The sequence below is a fragment of the Leopardus geoffroyi genome, chromosome A1 (assembly GCF_018350155.1).
Source record: "Leopardus geoffroyi isolate Oge1 chromosome A1, O.geoffroyi_Oge1_pat1.0, whole genome shotgun sequence".
Lineage (NCBI taxonomy): Eukaryota > Metazoa > Chordata > Mammalia > Carnivora > Felidae > Leopardus > Leopardus geoffroyi.
In genome coordinates, this window is record NC_059326.1 from 204,452,221 (window position 1) to 204,474,108 (window position 21,888).

At 43.7% G+C, this 21,888-nt stretch overlaps 1 protein-coding gene across 2 annotated transcripts in view; it reads left to right on the plus strand.

Annotated features, from left to right (window-relative positions):
• The first annotated feature begins 15,071 nt into the window (after positions 1-15,071).
• CCL28 (C-C motif chemokine ligand 28) overlaps positions 15,072-21,888 on the plus strand; it is a 29,085-nt gene continuing 22,268 nt past the window's right edge. The window contains exon 1 of one of the 2 annotated variants that reach the window (XM_045438724.1): positions 15,072-15,196. In XM_045438724.1, coding sequence (XP_045294680.1) covers positions 15,133-15,196 — 64 coding nt within the window. In that variant the 5' untranslated portion in view covers positions 15,072-15,132. Of the gene's footprint in view, positions 15,197-15,242; positions 15,319-21,888 lie in introns of those variants that run through there. The other variant, XM_045438716.1, reaches the window with a different exon arrangement.

Genomic DNA, 21,888 nt, shown 5'->3' on the forward strand with positions numbered 1-21,888 from the left:
AAATGTTCCTATGTGTAATCACCCTTTAAGGAATAACATGGTTGTTTTCTCATAACGTTCCCTCCTGCCCTTTGCTTATTGATTAATTTCTTACATTATTTTCATTATGTATCTACGTTTATCTATAATCTATAAAGCATTTGCTTTGCTGTTTTCATGAAAAGTCATCTCTTTCTCAACACCTCAAGTGGAACAGTTACAGGGACGTGACCTCTTAGTTGTTTCTCTGAACCATTTGTGGCTTGAGGAGCAAAAGTGTTCACCTCGGTCTGAGGTTCCAGTAGGGGGCCAAGAGGGCCTTAGGAACCCACGCCTTACGCATTCCCAGAGAAACAATGCACCTAGGAACTAATGAACCATTCTGTACCTTAACCGACTAGGTTCAATCATCATCTGGAATGCCTCCTGGGGGCCAAGTGGGCCTAGGGGTTGGAGTAACTTGTGCCCAGAGATACACTCCTTTGTTGCTGGAGTGGGGCTTTTAAATCCATTTATTCCTCCTTTGCTGGCAAATGTATGAGGCTACCCTTCCTTTAGGTAGAGGCGTCTTTATCGGGGGTGGCAAGGGCTAAATGTTGGGCCGCACAATTTCCTCGCGGAACCTTATTTCTTTCCCCAATGGTTCTTTTCCCAGGGGGACTGCCGAGGGCAATTCCCCAGGTACTTTTATTAAGGCCAAATTACATAAAAGCGGGAGAAGCTTCACTGTCGGTGGACCGCCTGCAGTCCCGATCCGTCCGCCGCCCGGGCCCTGCCATCAGGCTGGTTGGATAGCTCGGCTTGCCACAAATTGGATTGTATCTTGTTTGCATATATGTGTTTTCTTCATCCACTAAAGTCCTCCACTCACTTAGTGGAGGCTGGTCCACTGATCTAACCTTCCAATCTGCTGTTTTCTAGAGGCATGTTAGTTGTAGCTACTCAGAAAAACTTCCGCCATTGAACTGCTATTGAACTCTACTCTTCCTCAAGTCTAATTCCCTTTAAGTGATAGGCTAAGTTAAAACACCTCTGTGTCCGCACTTCCTTTCTTCAACTTAGGCAGCCACCATCACTACTACCTCCAATCAGGCGGACACGCCCTGGTTCCATTTTGTTTTGGCTAGTGGGACAATTACTTAATTTTTCCCATTTTCCCAACTGAAGAGGACAGGAAATAGGCCATATTCTGGTCCTTGCTCACTATTGTCATGGCTAAACTTATTATCCACCCTAGTTCCCAATTTTTCCTTTGATATCTCAATATATTACTCATTCTTAATCCTCCTCATCCCCACATGCTACTCTAAGGCTCCCTTTCACCTTCTTTGATGATCTCTTTTTTCCTTTTATTCCAATGCTTGATTTTACCCTCAGTCTTCAGATGAGCCACCTGAACATTCCCCTTTTTCTTCTATACCAATGACTCATCACTACATCACACCAGCCATGCACAAGTACAGCAGGCCTGCGTTTTAAATGACACTGCTCGGGGCGCCTGGGTGGCGCAGTCGGTTAAGCGCCCGACTTCAGCCACGTCACGATCTCGCGGTCCTTGAGTTCGAGCCCCGCGTCAGGCTCTGGGCTGATGGCTCGGAGCCTGGAGCCTGTTTCCGATTCTGTGTCTCCCTCTCTCTCTGCCCCTCCCCCGTTCATGCTCTGTCTCTCTCTGTCCCAAAAATAAATAAAAAACGTTGAAAAAAAAATTAAAAAAAAAAATAAATGACACTGCTCATTGCTGAGATCTCAAACGTTGTTTAACTTTCTAGACCAGTGGTTCTCAAACTCTAGCATACATCAGAATCACCTGTAAGACTTGTTAGAACAGGGATTGCTGGAGACCCACCTCCAGAGTTTTGATTGGGTAGATCCCAAGAATTTGCATTTCCAACAGGTTCCCGGTTGATACTGTGAAAGGTGAAATGAAATGGGCTCACTTATGTCAGGTACCTTGAAAATGGAGCTGGGAGGCCATTAAGGAGATGGGCCTCCTGCACGCCCTCACTGGTGGAACCATGAAGTCTTGAACTGAGCCAGCCTCAACTATTACAAGCACTCAAACACCTGCAACTTGCTACACTAAGAGACTTTGCTTAGCAACAGCCTTAGCAACCAATTTATACTCCCTCAAGAGTAACTTTCTGCCCTGAGCACCAATAAAAAAATTCTTTTGAACAACCTATACAAACTTTCCTTTTTTGCTTTAAAAACCTCTGACTTTGCTCCCTAGTGGGACCCTATTTGGATTACTACCCAAATCTGAACTGCAATTCTTTGATCCCAAAAAAACATTCTTAATTATTGCCTCCTGACGATTTTAGGTTGACAATATTGATGCTGTTATTCAGGAACCACACTTTAAGAACCACGACTCTAGACTCATCCTGTTTCTTTAACTTTATTCCCTTCACTCCTGTTCCTTGAGCCAACTCTTGCCTTGTCGATATCTTTAATTTTTCTCAGCCTTCCTTTGTTGCTAGGTCCATCAGTCCTCTGCTAGGCACATTTGACTCTGTCCTTCTACCCAGGCAGTGCTCTGGGTTACTGTTTACTATTTCAGCCCTCAGTGCCCAGACGCCCTGTGTACTATCCAATCAGCTGACCTAGAATAATACGCATAGTCAGCTTTCCCCAGTTTTACTTATGAAACCCTACTGACTTGGCCTGCTATCTAACTTCAACTGGGTATCTTAATAATACTTTGCCCACTACTAAACAATTTTTTTTCCAAATACTGTACCCGAAAAGAGAAGCCTCAGAATTTTGGCCCGTATTAGATCCAGCCCAAAGCCAAGAGGCTCACAGCATTCCACTGATCCGAGAAATGTATATTAATACTCAATCTCCACAATGACCTTGCACTTTGCATAAACCCAAGGCATTGCCCCGTGTGTCCCCTTGGCCTTTTTTTACTTCCCAGGAATAAAGATAGAAATAAAAGCATTTCTGAAGCATCGTACCCTTTGCCTGACCTGGCAAGGAGTTATTTGGCTTACATACCCAGCAGCACTAAGTAACGTTGCTTTGATGTCTGGCAACGGGGAGGGGAAAGTCTGCGTCAAGCTCTAACACTCATTTTGATCCTCTTCAGCACGCTGTGTGAGATTTCAAAGAAAGCACCTATCCGGATTCACACACCCTTTCTCATTCAGTATTCATTGGACGTAATTGAAGCAACACCCAGGTTCCCAGGTCAGCATCATTGGTGCCATGCACATAAAGTGGAAGGCAGAGAGAAAATTTTCCCTAGATATCTGGGTGATGCTCAATAAAGTATAAAACACGGGATAGCGGTTACGTAACAGACCGCGTGCAGGTGTAAAACATAGCTCAGTGACAGCGGTCAGACTTCATTGCCAGCAGCTATTTCACACAGTCGCAGGGAAATGATTGGAGCTTTTTAAAGTCTTCATGAAAGACCCTGCTATAAGGACCTCATTGTGTGCTGTAGAGGCCTTCCTCTCCTTGCAGAGCCGTGTGTAAATACTACCCTTCCCTCTTCCTGGACTGCCACGGCTGTTTGCCCAGAGTCTGTAACAATAGTCTCTCAGTGTTAGGCCTGGTCTCCTGGCCAGTAGAGGCTCCAGTGTTTCTTTAGATTCTGAACAGATTGACACAGGACTGGCTTCACGAAGGGTGGCACGGACTCCAGGCCATTCCTTCTGCAAAGGGCTCTGTCATTCCTCAGATGTGAGACCCACAGCCAGTCACTTAGCAAATTCTCTGCTCCCATATCCACATGTCAATCTGAGTGAGATGGGATTAAATTAAACCTCAGAGGATCTTCGAAAGGGGGAAAATACTACAAAACAGTGAGAAGAGGGGCTCCTGGGTGGCTCAGTCAGTTAAGCATCCGACTCTTGATTTTGGCTCAGGTTCGTGCTGAGCGTGGAGACCGCGTGGGATTCTCTCTCACCCTCTGTCTCTGCCCCTCCCCCGCTCACTCACTTGCTCGCTCTCCCTCAAAATAAATAAGTAAATGTAAGAAAAAGAAAAAGAGTGAGAAGAAAGAAGAGAGATGGGAAGCCTGTCTCCTTGGCCTGCTTAGAGGTTGTAGGGTATATGCCTGTGTGTGTCCCCTATTACTCTTCTTTTGCTGCTATAACAAATTAGCATAAATTTATTGGTTTAAAACAAGATAAATGCATTATCTTCCAGTTCTGCATGTCAGAAATCCAAAACAGGTCTCACTGAGTTAAAACCAAGGCATCAGCTGGGACGTGTTCCATCTGAGTTTCTAGGGAAGAATCTGTTTCCTTGCCTTCTGCAACTTCTAGATGCCCCCTGCATCCCTTGGCCAGTGGCCCCCGTATTCTGTCTTCAAAGCTAGCAATGGCAGGTTGGTTTCCTTCTTCACATGCATCTTTCTGATCCTCTTTTGATAGTCGTGTCTCCCTCAGACCACAGCTGGGAAGATTCTCTTATTTAAGGACCCACGTGATTAGATTGGGCCCTGCTGGATAATCCAGGCCAAGTTCCTCAGCTCAAGGTTCTTTATCACATTTGCAAAGCTTCTCTTGCCATGTAGGGTAACATATTCACAGGTTCCAGGGATTAAGATACAGGGGTCATTCTTCTGCTTACCCTTAGATATTTTTAATTGTTTTGTTGGTGGTGGTTTTGTTTGTTTAATACGAGCTGGCAAGACACTTCCCACATAACAAAGACTGGTCTCTTGAATCCTGTGCACCGGACCAGAATTTAGCCCTGGTGTCTTTGCACAAGTCACATGTCCTTTTTGAGCCAGTGAGGAATAGGCCAAATGCTTTCCAAGACTCTCTTCCTGCTCTAGCTTTCTATAATCCCAGCTTCTTGTCCCAGGAATGGGGGGCTCCTCAAATTCTGGGGAGATAACCTCCAACTTGTCTTGCCAGAGTTAAGTTTGGTTTTGGGAAAATAATGCTTTGCTATTGACACTACGGTTCTATTTGTCCTCTATTTTCTCCGTGTGGAACCACCGAATCTTAATACAAAGTCTTTCTCCATTCTCCATGCAAAAAAAAAAAAAAAAAAAAAGATTTAAATTCATAAAAGCTTTGGCCAGTTAAACATCCATAGTTCATCTGAGTGAAAATGGAGCCAGTACTTGCCCTCACACAACACCGGTTCACTTGGCCACTGAGCAAATGTTTAATGTGTTCCTACTCTGTAGCAGGCCTTGTATGAAACATTAATGATCTGGGGACGCCTGGCTGGCTCAGTTGGTGCAGTATGCAACTTGATCTCAGGGTTGTGAGTTCAAGCCCCACATTGGGCATGGAGCTTACTTTAAAAAGTAATAATAATAATAATGTTCTAAGGGTGAAAAACACATAGTCTCCATCTTGAACCTGTAGGCTAATGGCAGAGACATACAGAAGACAGGCCATTTCCGTATAGCATGATAAGTAGGGCAATAAGAGCAAACACAGGGCCTCTGAAGTCCCATTAGGAAAGAAAGGGGAGTTCCCTGAAAACTAACAGAAAAGCGGGGGGCTCCCGTGAAGGCCAGAGGGAGGTGATGGAAAGGGTGGGAAGACCCCCAACGCTGAGGGAACAGCAATTACGAAGGCTCAGAAGCCCCCAGTGACAGCATGTAGGTGGGACAACAGGTAATTCAGCTTTGCTGGATTAGGGTGTCTAGAGTGGGAGAGGTGAAGGCTGAAGGCAGTCAGCTGACAGCACGGGGCCTGGATCCTCCTCTGCTAGTTGAGGAGCTGGGAATACCCTGAAGGCAATGTGGAAGACTGGAGAGGGGTAAGGGGTAGGAGGAGCAGGTTTGCCTTTCTTCCTGGAGGCTGTAACTGGGAGTTGAGGCCGAGAGCCCCTGTGTTAGAACTGATGTCACGCAGCCGTGTCCTCTTCCCATCAAGAATGATGAAGACTAGAGGCACAGGCCTATGTGGCTCAGTGCCGATGACTTCTGAATTTAGGCTACTTACAATCTAAGAAGAAAATACTAGAAATAATATCTAAGCAAACTGGGGACGTGGACCCTCTCCCCTTGCGTGTAGCCTTTTCGGATCGGGTTCTGCCTCCGCATGGAGCTCTGGCCGATCAGGAGTGCCCAGAATGGAAAGTGCTCACGCTTGGCTTTGGGTACGTGCTATTCCCTCTGGCTGGAAGGCGTTTCCTTCCCCCACTTTGGCGTCTGTGTAGCTCTTACTCCTTCAAGATCACCTCAAGTGCATCCTGTCTGTAAATCACTTTATTTAATTTTTATTTATTTTTAATGTTTTTATTTATTTTTGAGAGAAAGAGAGATGGGGGGGGGGGGCACAGAGAGAGGGGCACGGAGTATCCGAAGCAGGCTCTGTGCTAACAGCTTGCACTCATGAACTCTGAAATCTTGACCTGAGCTGAAGTCAGCCAGCTTAACAGAATGAGCCACCCAGGCGCCCCTGTCTGGAAATCAATTTAAAACTCTCAATCCAGCCTCCAAGGTAGAGCTAGGACTACGCTTCGGTCTAGTCCTCTGCATCCTTCTGTTTTGTGGTGTGGTGGCAAAGGACCAAATGCTTTCCCTGTCCCATCTTATTCAGCTTCCTCACCCTCCACGCCACCACGAGGGCCAGGGGAGAAGCCTTGAGTTAGGACTCATTTGGGCATTTGCCACTAGTGATCTCCAAAATGGAATGCTCATTTGAGGCAAATGATGTCTTGAGATTGTAGCCCCAGGATATTAGTTAACAAGAGACCAGTGCAAACGTGTTAATGAGAGGACTAGGACTTTCTCGTCTCACCAGGAGCTCGAGCCGAAATGAATCTTGGCCCTTACCTTTCTCCTTCACCTTTACCTTTTGCTGAGTAGCGATAACTGGGCAGAGGAGGAAAGGACAGGGATACAAAATCTGCATGTCACCAGTGAGGATTGAGACTCAATTATCTCCATAGGGAGGTGCCTGCCAGAGCAGAGCATGGGGTGAAAGGACGCTGAGCAGGTGAACGCTAAGGGGAGAAGGCCACAGAAAGGGAGGCAGAAGCAGAAAGAGATGGGAAATGATGCCCGTCTGAGGATCCCTCCAAACGCCCGGGGAGAAGTCCTAGCGGGTGAATCAGGCAATAAGGCCTTGTCCCAGATGAAGAATGGCTCAAGCAGTGTGTGTTCACTCTGAAGAAAAAATGCGAGGAAGGAAGTATCAGGAAAATTGATAGATGAGGTACTCTAAAGGTTACCAAACTTTCTTCGCTTCCAGTTGGTGTTCTTAATGTCAATAATTTTTTTCACCGCACCACTAGGCCAAAAGAAATATCAGAAAGCTCGTGTTATTTAGTTAGATCCAAATGACTTAATAGTGGTTGTGGGATGGTATCCAACAGATGTCCCTATCGTTCCCTCAACAATTTAAACTTCAAGTTTTTTTTATTTTGAGAGAGAGAGAGAGAGAGACAGAAAGAGAAATAAGTGGGGGAGGGGCAGAGAGACACAGAGAGAGAGAGAATCCCAGGCAGGCTCCATGCCGAGTGCAGAGCCTGACATGGGGCTCAACCCCATGACCACGAGATCATGACCTGAGCTGAAATCAAGAGTTGGACGCTTAAACAACTAAGCCTCCCAGGCGCCCCTCCCTCAGTAATTTAGAACATCCTATTGCACCCCGAAGAGTTCATCTCAGTACCCTGGGGTGCCTTGGCACACAGTTTAGGAACTGCCTTACTAATTTTAAAGCAATGGCAGCCTTCTTTCTGAGGACTTGGGTGCTACTAAGCATCAATCCCAGACAAGACAAAGACCCAGCTGCAGACCTGTAAGGGGTGGTTACCATGATTTTCACACTTGAGAGAGTAACAAAGGGGTCACCCTGAGCGACAGGGTGGAATGGGCCCTACCATGGGAATTAATATGGAGGCTGTTGTTTCCCTTTCTCTCCTCCTCTAGCAGCATGGGTTTCTGGAGGGCAGAGCCCCTGTCTTCATCTCTTACTCTTTCCCTAGGGCTGTGCTCAGTGCAAGGTGGAAACTCAAATATTTTGTTGAACAGATGAATGACTGAATGGTCTTATTTCCTTCATCCTTCCCTATTTTTTTTAGAAGATAAGAGCTGGCATGTCTTAGACAGTCCTACCTCAAGAACCTTCCCTGAAGTGTCAGCCAAAAGAAAGAAAACATAATCACTCGGGTTCAAAGCCAACAGCAAAGTCCTGATAGGAGCTTAAAATTTCATTTGTTCTCCACCCTAAGGGAAATGTAAGAGGAAAAGGTGATCTAGGAGTATAAAAACAGGGAAAAGAAAGACATTAATGTTTTATTATTTAAGGTTGTGGAGCCCTTTTCTTGACATTTTTGAAGAAAAGGATAGCTAAATTATTGGGATGGTTTGAGTACAGGCTAGCTCTGAGCTACAGAAATAAATTAATCAATCTTTTGTGCAAGATTGACAGCAATATTTCAGGTCCTCATGCTCTTCTAGAACCTTGCCACTCTCCACTGAGAGGTGAAGTCTTTTTCCCCCTCCTTTTCAACCTGAGTAGGACTTTTTGACTATCCTGATTAATCAAATGCAGTAGAAATGAAACTGTGTAAATTCCAAGACAGGTCATACAGCTTCTTGAGTCACACAAAGTTTTTGTTTCTTTGTTTATAAGTATGCTTCAGTCCCAGTGTGGAGCCCAATGCAGGGCTTGAATTCACAACCCTGAGATCAAGACCTGAGCTGAGATCAAGGGTCAGATGCTTAACGAACTGAGCCACCCAGGTGCCCCAAGGGCAATACAGGTTCTACCCGGGTCGCTCTCTCACTAATGGGATACTTGCCCTTCGTACCCAACCACCATGCTGTGAGGAAGGCAAACTAGTCACATGGAGAGATTCACGTAAAGAACAACTGAGGTTCCCAGCCAACAGCCAGCCTCAACTACCAGTGTGGGAGTGAGTAACCCGCCCAGATGATTCCAGCTTCCAGCCTCAAACCACTCCAGGTGATGCTGAGTGGAGAAGATGGGAGTGGAGCCATCCCCTGCCTAAAAAGCAGACTCATGAGCAAAACAACAAATGCTGTGGTGGCCGAAGCTACAAGTGTTGGCATATTTGTTATATAGCCTCAGTTATTGGAACATTAAATTCTTGAGATTGGTGGCCAACATGGCAGAGAAGTAGGGGGATCCGTATACTTCCTGCATCTCCCAAACAAAGAAGGGCTGAAGCCAAAGGAACATTAAATTCTTTTTGTACCCCTGTACATATTTGCAAAATGCATACATGGTGTAGCAAGGAAGACAGGACTTTGAACGTAGACTGCCTGGGTTCCAGTGCTAGCACCAACACTTACCAGCTCTATGACCTTGGGCAAACTATTTAAACTTATGCCTCTGTTTCCTTATCTGTAAAAAAGGAGGAAGAATTCCTACTCCATAGGATTGTCCTGACCAATAAGTAACTTAATGTATGCAAAATGTTTGAAACAGTGCCTACTGTGAAATGAGCTCTACTTTAGTATTAGATGTTCTTTGTTGTGACGGTTTTATAGTTGGTAATACTGATGTCTAAGAGCCTGGTGACTTGTGCCTCCTGGTATCCACACTATTGTACCATCCCCTTGTCTTGAGTGCAGGTGGAACCTGTGATTTGCTTCTAACCAATAGAATGTGGCAACGATGAAGAAATTTTGCAGATGTAGTTAAAGTCCCTAAAGTTGACTTTAAGTCAGTCGAAGATGTAGGTCTCCTGGGTGGAGCTGACCTTATCAGGTGAGCTCTTTAAAAGAGGATCTAGGGATCAGAGACTCTTCCGCTGACCTTGAAACAGAAGCCACCATGAGTTTAACAATTGTGAGGAAATGAATGTGGATTACCACGTGACTCTTAAGTCAAAGGATATCTTCATTTTAGATTGACAGGTATTGCCAGATTAATGTCCTAAGACTTTGCACCAACTTGCACTCGTACTACCTACTACTAAATACTTGCTAACACCCTGTAATACGAAATACTTTGCTCTTTGCCAGCCTGGCAGGTACGAAAATGTGTCTCATTTTGTTGTTTTTATTGATGTCTAAGTAATTTTGAAGAATGCCAAGCATTAGAAAAGTATAAGCCTTTTTATTTCTGTGAACTGTGTGTTCATATCCATAGTCCATTTTTCAGGGAGTCGTTAGCCTCTTTCTTATTGATATACAAGCCCTTTGTCTGTTGTCTATTGCCTTACAAATGCCCTCTTTTCCACACACAACTTTTTACAAAAGTTTTGACTTATTTATTCATTTAAATAATCTCTACACCCAACGTGGGGCCCAAACTCACTACACCGAGATCAACAGTCACATGCTCTTCCAATTGAGCCACAGGCACCCCTCCCACAAAGTTTTTGCCATTTGTCTTTAATTGAGTTTTATTTTTCCATGATGGAATTTCACTTTTTTGTATGGTCGAATTTTTCATTCTTTTCTTTTTGGCTTCTGAGTCTTGTTTTATGCTTGTAAAATCCTTCCCCAGGGCAGAGCCTGCTTGGGATTCTCTCTCTCTCCCTCTCTCTCTGCCCCTCCCCCATTCATTCTCTCTCTCTCTCTCTCTCTCTCACACACACACACAAATAAATAAATAACATTAAAAAAAATAAAGACCTCCCTTGTTCCAAAACTTAAAAAAAAATCATCCATATTTCCTTTGTACACTTCTATATTTTAATTCTTTACATTAGATATTTAATATGTCTGAAATTTAAATCTTCAACTTTATCTTTTTTCACATGGTTAGCCAGTTGTTTCAAAACCATTGAATAAACCACAGTTTTCCCTGATGTAAAATGCTAACTTTATTATATATGTTAAATTTTCCCAAGCATTGTATCTCCTGGATTTATGCATTGGTGTCTAGAATCTACTATTTTAGTTACAGTAGATTTATAATATATTTTAACATCCAAAAAGGCTAGTTGTCCACCATTGCTTTTCTTGTTAAGATTTTTCTGGGTGCAGTCTGTTTTTATTAGATTGTGATACTATTCTGCTCTATAATTCCCAATTTATTGACTAATTTAGTCAAGTCACCTAACTTTTGTGCCTCAGCATACTCAGTATAAAACTGATAATGACGATATTGGGATGAATTTGGATTGTTTCTATATCTGGAAGGCATGAATGCTAAAAAAGAAAACAGTTATACATTTAAGTCTGGAGAGGAAACTAAAATGTTAACCAGGAATAAGAAATTCAGTGCTAGGGAAATTCCCTACTTTGGCTCTAGGTTCAAACTCTGTTCCCACTGATTAGTCCTGCATTTTTTCTTCCCTGTTTGCTTTAGCATATCTGATGCCCAACCCCATCACACATTTAATTAACTACAGAGTATATATAAATCATGAAACCACAGCCTGGCCTGGTTTTGCTAAAAGCCATCTCGGCTGGAAAATGTACTATCTTATTTTGAAAGAATACAGATTTCTGAAGTATCACACACACACACACACACACACACACACACACACACTGCTCTTGGTCCTAATTTCAATCCTATAAATCCCCTGGTGATATATATTTTTATAATTAATCATCCTCCATGCTCTAAGGAAAACTCTATAATTTTTTTGTTTGCTATATGATATAGAAAACAATTCCTTCTATGAAATGAACATTTAAATATTATTACCAGGGCTCCTGGTTGGCTCAGTTGGTTGGACATCTGACTTGATTTCAATCAGGTCATGATCCCAGGGTCATGGGATTGAGCCCCACATTGGGCTCCCTGATGAGTGTGGACCGTGCTTAAGGTTGTCTCTCTCTCCCTGTGCCCCTCCCCCCTGCTTGTGTTCTCTCTCTCTCTGAAATAAAAAATAAAATTAAAAAATAAAATAGAACTCTTCTTCATCCTCCTAATCCAAACGGGTCATTTTACCTAGAGCATGGATGGTATAAAGTATTTTTATGAATGTCTGAGTTTATACTTAATTCTCTTTAAGGTGAAAACGATTTGCTTTTTCCTGGTAAAATAAACTTTTTAAAAAATGTTTATTTATTTATTTTAAGAGAGAGAGAGAGAGTGTGTGTGTATATGCTCAAGCCGGGGAGGGGCAGAGAGAGAGAGACGGAGAGAGATAATCCCAAGCAGGCTCTATGACAGAGCCCAACTTGGGGCTTGATCCCACCAAGTGGGAGATCATGACCTGAGCCAAAATCAAGAGCTGGATACTTAGACCGAGAAAGCCACCCAGCCGCCCACCCCTCTGCAAAAAAATTTTGTAAAGTTTGCCTCCTGGTATTCTTAGCCAGGGACATTTCACGGTGGGAAACACAAAACCAAATGTACTTTTAGGCTGTCTTCAAACTGAGTCCATGGCTCTACCCTCCAACTATTCCCTAGGTCCTTAGGGCACACATTTCCCAGTCTCCTCCTCATTTGGTTTTGTAGAAGCTCCAAGCCCAGATAAAAACATTTGAATAATCAAAGTTGTTCTCATCTCAGTCTTTCAAGGCTCCTTCCCAGTTAATTCTGGGTAGAATGATGCCTGGTGAACATCCCGTCACACACAGACACACATACCCCATAACTAGCTCGCACCGTGTTCCCCACAGGCAAAAATTCCACCATTCAGTTTGCCCTCCCCCCAGTCAAACTGACCTGCCCGGCATTGCTCTCGTGCTCATTACATAACAACACGGCACAGGGATTTCCAGTGGTTTATGGGCTCCTGCGGGTCTGTGTCATGTTTGCCTTTAAACACCAGGCTGACATAACGCCTTGTCCCAGGGCTGTCGTTCTAATGGTGGTAATCTCACGAGTCCCATGTGTAACACCAGTTGTCTTCCAGGAGCCGCTACCCAACCCACCTCCTCATTGCAGTGGCCCCAGGAAGAAGTGGGAAGGAGAGGGAAAATGCTAACAACCTGAGACCACTCAAGGAAGAGCCCCTGTGTTTTCCAAGTGTTTGGATTCTGTCCCCATGCCTTCTTCCTGGAAGGCTCCTGGTGACATTCCCTAGCAGAACAGCACACAGTGAAAGGGAAGCTGTCCCATTAAATAGAGAAGCAAATAAGGGTACAAGAGTAAGAACACAGGCTCTTTCTAACCCCAGGCTCATCAAAATTGAGCTCAGCCTTCCTGTTGGATTAAAAATCCCTCTGGGTTCTCCAGCAGTCACCCTTCATTTCATCTGAACAGAGGCTTTATTCTACTGCAGAGAAGCAGGTCACCTCCGCAGCTCCTTTGTGCTCCATAATCAAGACAGGGTCCCCTTGCTTGTTGGAACCACTAACTCTGCGTGACTGGGTCTTCGTTCGGGCCCCAGTCTTGTCTACACCCAGGTACCGCAAAGCTCCAGTTTCCTAGTTTATTATCACTCTGGTCCTTTTTAATTTGCTTCTCTTTAAAAATTTTTTTTAATTTATTTTTTAAATTGGAGTATAATTAACCTACAGTATTATATTAGTTTCAGGTGTACAGAATAGTGATTCAACAATTCTATACATTACTCAGCACTCATCTTGCTAAGTGCCCTCTTAATGCCCTTCCCCTATTTCACCCATCCCCCCACTCACCTCCCTTCTGGCAACTATCAGTTTGTTCTCTATATTTAAGAGTTTGGGGGTTTTTTGCTTGTCTCTTTTTTTCTTTGTTTTGTTTCTTAAATTCCACATATGAGTGAAATCTCTGTCTTTCTCTGAACTGACTTATTTCACTTAGCATTATTCCCTCTAGCTCCACACATGTTGTTACAAATAGCAAGATTTTGTTCTCTTTTATGCCTGTTTTTTTTCTTTCATGTTTTATTTGTTTTTGAGAGAGAGAGAGAGTGCGAGTACTATAGGGGAAGAGAGAGAGGGAGACAGAGGATGTGAAGCAGGCTCTGCGCTGACGGCAGTGAGCCTGATGCAGGGCTGGAACTCACAAACCTCGAGATCATGACCTGAGCCGAAGTCCACGCTCAACTGACCGAGCCACCCCGGCGCCCCTGTAGCTGTTCTTGATAGTGAAATTGGAGTTTGGTTAAGTACCATGACTTGACAGAGGGGGGACAATTCTGGTCTCGAGCTCTTGACTTTACAAAGTAACTGCCCAATGCAAATATAATGTAAGCTACATATGTAACTTAAAATTTTCTGAGTAGTCATATGAAAAAAGTAAAAAGAAACAAGAGATTTTAATGGTAATAATGTCATTCAACTCAAATATCTAAATATTTTTCATTTCAGCATTTCAGCATGTAATCAATATGAAAATTATTAAGGAGATATTTTATATTTTTTGTACTAAGTCTTTGAAATCTGGTGTGTATTTTATGCTCATAGTGCCTCTGAATTTGGGTGAGCACATTTCATATGGTCAAGGGCTACATACGGACAAGAAGTTACTGCATGAGACAGAGCAATTATAAAGAAAGCATGGCAAAATTTTGGAGAGCGTCCAGCCTGACTTGTATTTGCGGAAAAGTTAAGTACATATTCTGAGGTTATACAACCAGTTAGTAAAAGAGGCAGGATTAGAATCCAATTATTCTTACCCTACCTTATGCTCTTATTTTCAAAGCTGATTAGCAACAAAGCCAGACTAGAACTCGCACCTCCTCATTCCTGCTTACATCTGCTCTGGGCCTCTCTTTTCTACCAGGCATAGCCTAGAGGCAAGAGGCCTTTCTACCTGTCTTTTCTCCTAAATAAACTAACAGCTTCACTGAAAACAATTTGGCTGCAAACCAAGGCCAGAGGGGGGTCGAATTTTTCCATATCCTTCCACCAGATAATACTGTTTTTTTATGACTTGTCACCCTTGTCCCCAGAAACTCTTAGTTTCACCAAGCTACTTAAAAACGGATTCCTTTACGCAACAGTTCTCAATGGAGGTGTCCATCAGAATCACCTATGGAGCTTCAAAAGAATTCAAATCACTAGTCCCCTACTCCAAATCCTGAATTCTAGGTGTGTGGACGGATTCGAGTAGACAGCTATTTTTTAATGGTTCCCAGGTGATTCTGATGCACACCCCCAACTCGCAATGACCTCGCCAACTGCCAGATCACCGCTGACATTGCTAGACCCCCAGGTGGCTGTACACAGTTCTGGTCGTAAGAAAGAGCCTGGTCTCAAGGAAAGAAATATGAGAAATAGGTACCCCAGCACCTCCCAGGGCGGGGCTGCCCGGCTTACTTTTCCTCCACACTCTCTGCACCCAAGGACACCTTCAGCCTCATTTCCTGATCCTACAGCCTCACCTGTGGTACAGCCCGGGGCTGGTGGGGCAGGCAGGAATGCAGCAGACAGGACTCGCTCTGGTGGCCTTGGCTGCCTGTGTGGCTTTTCCCTCCTCAGAAGGTGAGTGGGGGTGTTGGCTATGCAAGCCTCCTGTGGAAAGAGGGGGTGCTGCCTCCCCAAGATGGAGCAGGAAGGAGTGAAGTCCTGGCGGCAATTTGGGGCAGGAAGTTCGATCTCTTCAGGTAGGAATTTCCAGTTATCTACGAGAGACTGGCATAGATTTACATTGCTGATCTTCAAGAAGGATGGAACCTCATTTGAACAGATATTAGTAATTTGTCTCATGGAGGATGAGATCTTTCCACACAACAACTTTGAGCTGTGTTTCCTTTGCTGATGACAGTCTCTTAGAAAATCCCCAGGTAGAGGTTGGAGGAAAATCCCTATTATTCATCCGTCTCCTCCTTCCCCCAACCTGCTACACTGGAGACAAATGTCCATGTTCCTGCAGGAAAGGCAGACGTCACCTTCTGGGTTAGGGGTTTGGGAAACAACAAAGTCAGCCCTGTGGATACTGAAAAGCAAAACTGCAATCTGACCTTTAAGAAGGGATGCAGGATAAAGGAGACTGAACCATACAAATTATATCAAAGAGAACTCAAATTGTGAATTGCTAGCATATATATGGAGATTGTAACTGCATTTGAACCGGAGGCAATCTTTTCTACAGTACTTAGGAAAACCTAAACAGAAGTACTAAATACTTGACTGATTTGACTCTTTCCCACTGTTGTCTTTTCTGAAACTTGACCTTGAATAGATTCTCTAAATCCAGAAGAGAGGTGAAATATAAGTCGTGTCTGATCTGCTTTTGAAAGCATTTGCCAACCCTTAAAAACTGACAGATTTCGTATATACATTCTCACATATACACCCCACTTGTATTTTAAAGCTTCTCTTGAAAAATCACATCTGGCAACAACGGTCCCATGTCCTCTGGCAGGAATTGGCTAGAGCGCAGTAGCCCCTGTCCTTCTCTGAAGTTGGCTATCGTCCTATTAACTGCCTGGTTCCCGTAGGCATTTGTTTAGGGGACCCGATATAGTGCACCAATGTACTGGGCTTGTATTACTGAGCATGGAAAGATCTAGATAATCTCTTCTTCATTTCTATCTGGATAATCTCTTCTTCATTTCTATCAATCTATCTATCTTATCAAGACAAAGACACAAGTGTATCATTTTCTATGTTTCTGTAAAAATTTTTCAGAAGAACTCACCATTGAAATTTTAGGATTCACTTTCACTGTTTCTCAAAGGCTTACCTGCTCAGGCTTTATTTCTAGTTTTGGCAATGCACTTTTTTTTTTTTTTTTTTTCACATAAAGCTTTGAAATAAAAGTGTATGTATCTCCCTTCAGCTTCCTGACGTGTTTCCAGCTGCCCCTCAGCAATCACAGCAGCTGTCCTGTGGGAGAGGAGGGAGAGACAGGCAGGCAGAGGGGCAGGGGTGATGAGGGATGCCCCTGCCAGACCCAAGGCCAGACTTCCCATGGGACCCAGTCCTGGCAGAGAAGGTGGGACAGCAAAACACAGAGGTGTTTGAAAAAGGTCCAGTTGGTGATGAAAGAAAGAAAGAGAAGTGAGGAGACCCCGCAGTGGCCTTTTGGGTGATTCCCAGGGCTTTTCTTAAGGCAGTTCGGGCCACAGGAAAACCACACGATCTGGGAAGCGCCCAACCCTCTGCCCTCTAAAAATAAGTGATGTTGGGTTAAAATGCAAGAGGGTAGGCCTGAGAGCAGTTGTGGAACCTAGAGGGGTAACCCACTGCTTTCCATAAAAGCCTTCCATGGAGTATCTGTGTGTCCCACGTGCCCTGTGGGAGGCTCTAAGGGACTCAGACCTGGGGGAGGAGCAGGAGGGGAGGGAGGCAGGGAGGTGGGGAATACTGGGAAGTGCAGGGAAGGAGGTATAGGTGGCTTTGACAATTGTCACAGGCTCCGGGAGGGGATCGGGAAGTGGTCTGTGCCACTTGGTAACTTTGAGAAATACATTTTGTTCTTCCAGGCACCAATGGTTCCACTGCCTTAATGGTGCCTTAAATGGCCATTTTAATGTTATGGCTCAGTAATTGGCATTCTCAAAGCATTTTGCGTGAATCAGGAAGCAGTTGACTTACCTGTAATTAAAAGCCTTGGATTCTACCCAAAGGTAGGAGGGTATATACACCTGCTGACGTGGCTGCTGGCTCCCAGAACTCAAAACCGAGTCCATAAAAATGTCTATCATCCACTCCGGTGGCCCTAAGCCAGATTATTTAAAGCCACAATCTAGGGCTTTGTGGGCTGGCTGTTGTTACTATAGATATTTTCAGACTAAGGCTCCACTTGTCTCTGGCAGATGCAGGGTGAGGCATTTTGCCTCACAGTCCCAAACCGACTTGGTTCTGACAACCCGTTTTCTCACAGCAGGATGGTTCCTCCTCACACAGGCACTTGCTGGGGACTTGTCTGCATCCTAAAAAGACATTTTATTTTCTGTTTGTTTTAATTATAGGGCACTCGCTAGGGAGGATTACCAAGAATGTACATTTGTGCTTGAGGGGAGCCTGGGTGGCTCAGTGAGTTAAGCGTCCTACTTCAGCCCAGGTCATGATCTCACGGCTCATGGGTTTGAGCCCCACGTTGGGCTCCGTGCTGACGGCTCAGAGCCTGGAGCTGCTTCGGATTCTGTGTCTTCCTCTCTCTCTGTGCCTTCCCGCTCTCTCTCTCTCTCTCTCTCTCTCTCTCTCTCTCTCTCAAAAGCATTAAGCATTAAAAAAACAAAGAATATGCATTTGGGCTTGAAAGTTGTTCTGCACAGTCAGGACCCTCCACTTCCCCAGGAGTGGTCCCTGAGGGGCCTGACATGCGGGCCACCAACCTGTTCTTCGATTTCTCTCCAGGTATGCCCTTCTGTTAAAACAACACACCCTGCTTTCCTTAAATTCAATACCATTGTTAGAGTAAGAGTCTAGATTTTGGTTAAGGAATCCAGTCATAGTATTTATACTGTAGTTCAGGGTTTTTTTTTTAATGTCCTTTTTCTATGTCTGGAGAAACAGAATAATATAAGAGTAGCCTTCTCAAATCTGAGTCATACATGGGCCCCTTTACAGGAAAACATTCTTTTTACTCTCAATGGTAACCTTTAATTATTTTAGTATGTTACTTGGTATATAAACATGAAACCAGTTATAAACCCCCTGTGTGTATATCTTTTCTGCAATTTTAAAACCAAAATAAAATTTAAATTTAAATAAAAACACAACTGCAAAGCCAAGAAGAGTTCAATCGAACAATATTAATTTAAAGTAATGGTTAATATTTGGCCAAAACTACCATCACCGTTCCAAACACAAATATAGCACTGATCCTTAAGATGCAGATTTTGAGTTTTATGTGCATTTGCTAGCATGTTCAGAACGAGAAGTGTTTTCTCCCCACCACTTTCTTGTTTGAACCATGATGATATAACTGAGCCCTCCCTTAGCATGAATGCATTAGAAAATTCCACTCTGTTCCTTTCTGACTGGCCTAGGACAATTAAGGTAGGATCTGACCGGATAATAGCACTAGGCATAAACATAAGCAAAATTCAAATGTCCTGAAAGTGCTCTTTTAAGATAGTCTTCCAGAAGATCCAGAACATGTCTATTTAAATATTATGATCGAGACGACATATTAAAATTTAGGAATTGTCTGGAGAGCTCATAAACCCTGAGAACACGCTCATGAGCCCCCTGCTATGAAACCTTGTTTGAGAAATGCTGGCAAGCCTGGGAGGAGTCTCTTTGGATTCCAAAAGGTCAAGTCAGAATTCTAACTACATGAACTTGAGAAATTGTCTAACGTTCTGAACCCCAGTTTTCTTAACAGTAAAACAAGAATAACAATGCCTCTCTTACCTAGTTATTCTCAGGATTATATGAGATAACAAGGAAAGTGTTGGGCATAGAAGAGGTGCTCAATAATTGTTAGTTTCCTTTCCTTTCCTTTCCTTTGGCCAGGTTCTATCACTAACTTTTTTTTTTAAGTTTATACATTTATTTTGAGAGAGAGAGAGACAGAGCACAAGTGGTGAAGGGGCAGAGAGAGAGAATCCCAAGCAAGCTTCGCACCATCAGCACAGAGCCCAATGAGGGGGCTTGAACCCACGAACTGTGAGATCATGACCTGAGCCAAAACCAAGAGTCAGATGCTTAACCGACCCAGCCACCCAGGCATCGCTATCACTAACTTTTTAAATTAAAATTATGAGGAGCACCTGGTTGGCTTAGTCAGTTAAGCGTCCAACTTCAGCTCAGGTCATGATCTTGCATTTTGTGGGTTCCAGCCCCATGTTGGGCTCTGTGCTGATAGCTCAGAGCCTGGAGCCTGCTTCGGATTCTGTGTCTCACAGCCCCTCTCCACCCTCCCCACCCCCGCCTGCTTGCACTCTGTCTCTCTGTCTCTCTCTCTCTCTCTCAAAAATAAACATTAAAAAGTTTCTAAAATTAATTAATCAATTAAAATTATGGAAAGTCACAAAAATCAAATAATTGAATTCCTAAAATTATAAAAATTATAAAATAACAAATACTCGGGGTACCTGGGTGGCTCAGTCAGTTAAGCCTCTGACTTTGGTTCAGGTCATGATCTCACAGTGCGTTTGAGCCCCGCATTGCACTCTGTACTGAGCGTGGAGCCTGGAGACCGCTTCCTTTCTGTGTCTCCCTCTCTCTGCCCCTCCCCTGGTCATGCTCTGTCTCTGTCTCTGTTTCTCTCTCAAAAATAAACACTAAATTTTTTTAAAAATGTAACAAACAGTGTAAATTTTTAAAATATAGAATAAAATATATTAAGTTCCCTTTTCTCTATTCCTTTCATCCCTCTTCCCCATCCAGAGGTAATAAATAACCCCTCTGGGTTCTGTGTATCCTTCCAGAACTTTCTCTATGCATTTACAAATACGAACTCACGCACACTCACACAGATTTTTAAAAACATAAAAAGGACAACAATCTACACATTACCTAATTTTTCTTTCACTTAATCATAGATAACAGTATAGCTGTTTCACACACATAGGCATTTGTTAAAAGTTTGGATCATTCATCTTAGAGACAACATACAAACTTCCAGGAATAATTTAGAACATTGAAGTCTCATTTATTCATTCATTATCAGTCAGAGTCCAATTAAGAGACAAAAACAAGACATGAATTTGAACAGGGAAAGTTTAATATAACAAATTATTAGCTATAACAAGAGATAGGCTAGAAGGAGGCACACAGAACCCTGAAGAATACAGGGCTTTTGAGGGAAGAGATCCCATTACCCCTTCCCTGCCCAGCTGAGATTCAGACCTTGTTAGAGAGGGCACAGCCATGGCTCACCGAGTGGCAGGAAAATCACTGGTCTGCCTTCCAGTTTGCAGGAGCAAGTTCTTCACAGGGAGGTGTCTCACTGGAGACACTCTGCCCCCAAACTGCCCCAAGTTGGGGTGCTGTTAGCTGTCATGTGCTCCCAGAGCCTGGTGCTGCAGAAATGATAGGGGTGCACCCTGGAACCTGGAAGGAAACCCCTCTTGCTGCAATGCCTTTCCAGTGTCCTCCACTGACAAAGGTTTAACATCGTGCCAGCCCGTGAAGGAAAAATATTTAAAGGGCCCATCTTAATTCCCTAGAACTGGCCATTAAGGGTGAATTTGAAGCTGAGGGGCAGTAAATGGACAGTGGGTGCATTCCACAAACTTAATATTGACACCTGGATGCCTACTGTGGGGCAGGTGATGTGATTTTGTTTCTAACCATGGAGTGTTTACTATTTGTCAGCCTGTTGTTTTTTTTTTTTAATAAATGGTTATTCATTTTTGAGAGAGAGAGAGAGAGAGTGCAATTGGGGGAGGAGCAGAGAGAGAGAAAGAGAGAGGTAGAAAGACAGAATCCCAAGCAGGCTCCGTGCTGCCAGCACAGAGCCTGACAAGGGGCTTGAACTCACGAACCATGAGACCATGACCTGAACTGAAGTCGGACACTCAACCAACTGAACCACCAGGTGCCCCTGTCAGCTTGTTCTAAGCACTTAATGCATAAACTCAAGCAGTTGTCACAACACCCCCGTGAAGAAGGTGCTATTACCATCCTCATATTACAGATAAACTGAAACAGAGAGAATGAAGTAACTCATCCAACATAAGCTTGTAAGTGAAAAAGCCAGGAGTCGAGCCTGGTTGTTTGTCTCTGTATGCTTAACCACTGTGCAGTAATGCCTTTCGGCATGTCCCTATGGCACAAAATTATCCTGATCCCCTTCAGGAATATTCCCTGACCGGTCCAAGTGTCCATGCTGTGAGAAGCATTAGTGACCAAATGTCTTCATATGAAGGTAAAGAAAAAGCCTCATTCACTCTTTACATTATCCCAGGGTTCCAAAAATATCTGGGAGGATATTATCTGGGAGGATATTATTTGGGCAAAGCAATCTCATGCCTCATTGCTTGGTGAGTCCTTCCTACCTCCTCGATGTTAGCAGTGGACACCTCCATTTGTGGTTATATCCACAATGTGATGTGGCTCCATTAAGGCGTGAAGTCCACTAGAATAGGGAAACGTATCCTTAACCAAACACATACATGTTTATTTACATATTGCTCTTCTTAAATTGCACTCACAAACTTGAGACAAACTGACAGCAGGCAAATGAATCTTATTGTTCTTATCTTTATCCTAGGAATCCTTTCCCCAACAGTGGCATAACATTTGCTTTGTTTCCACTTTACTGTGTTCTATAA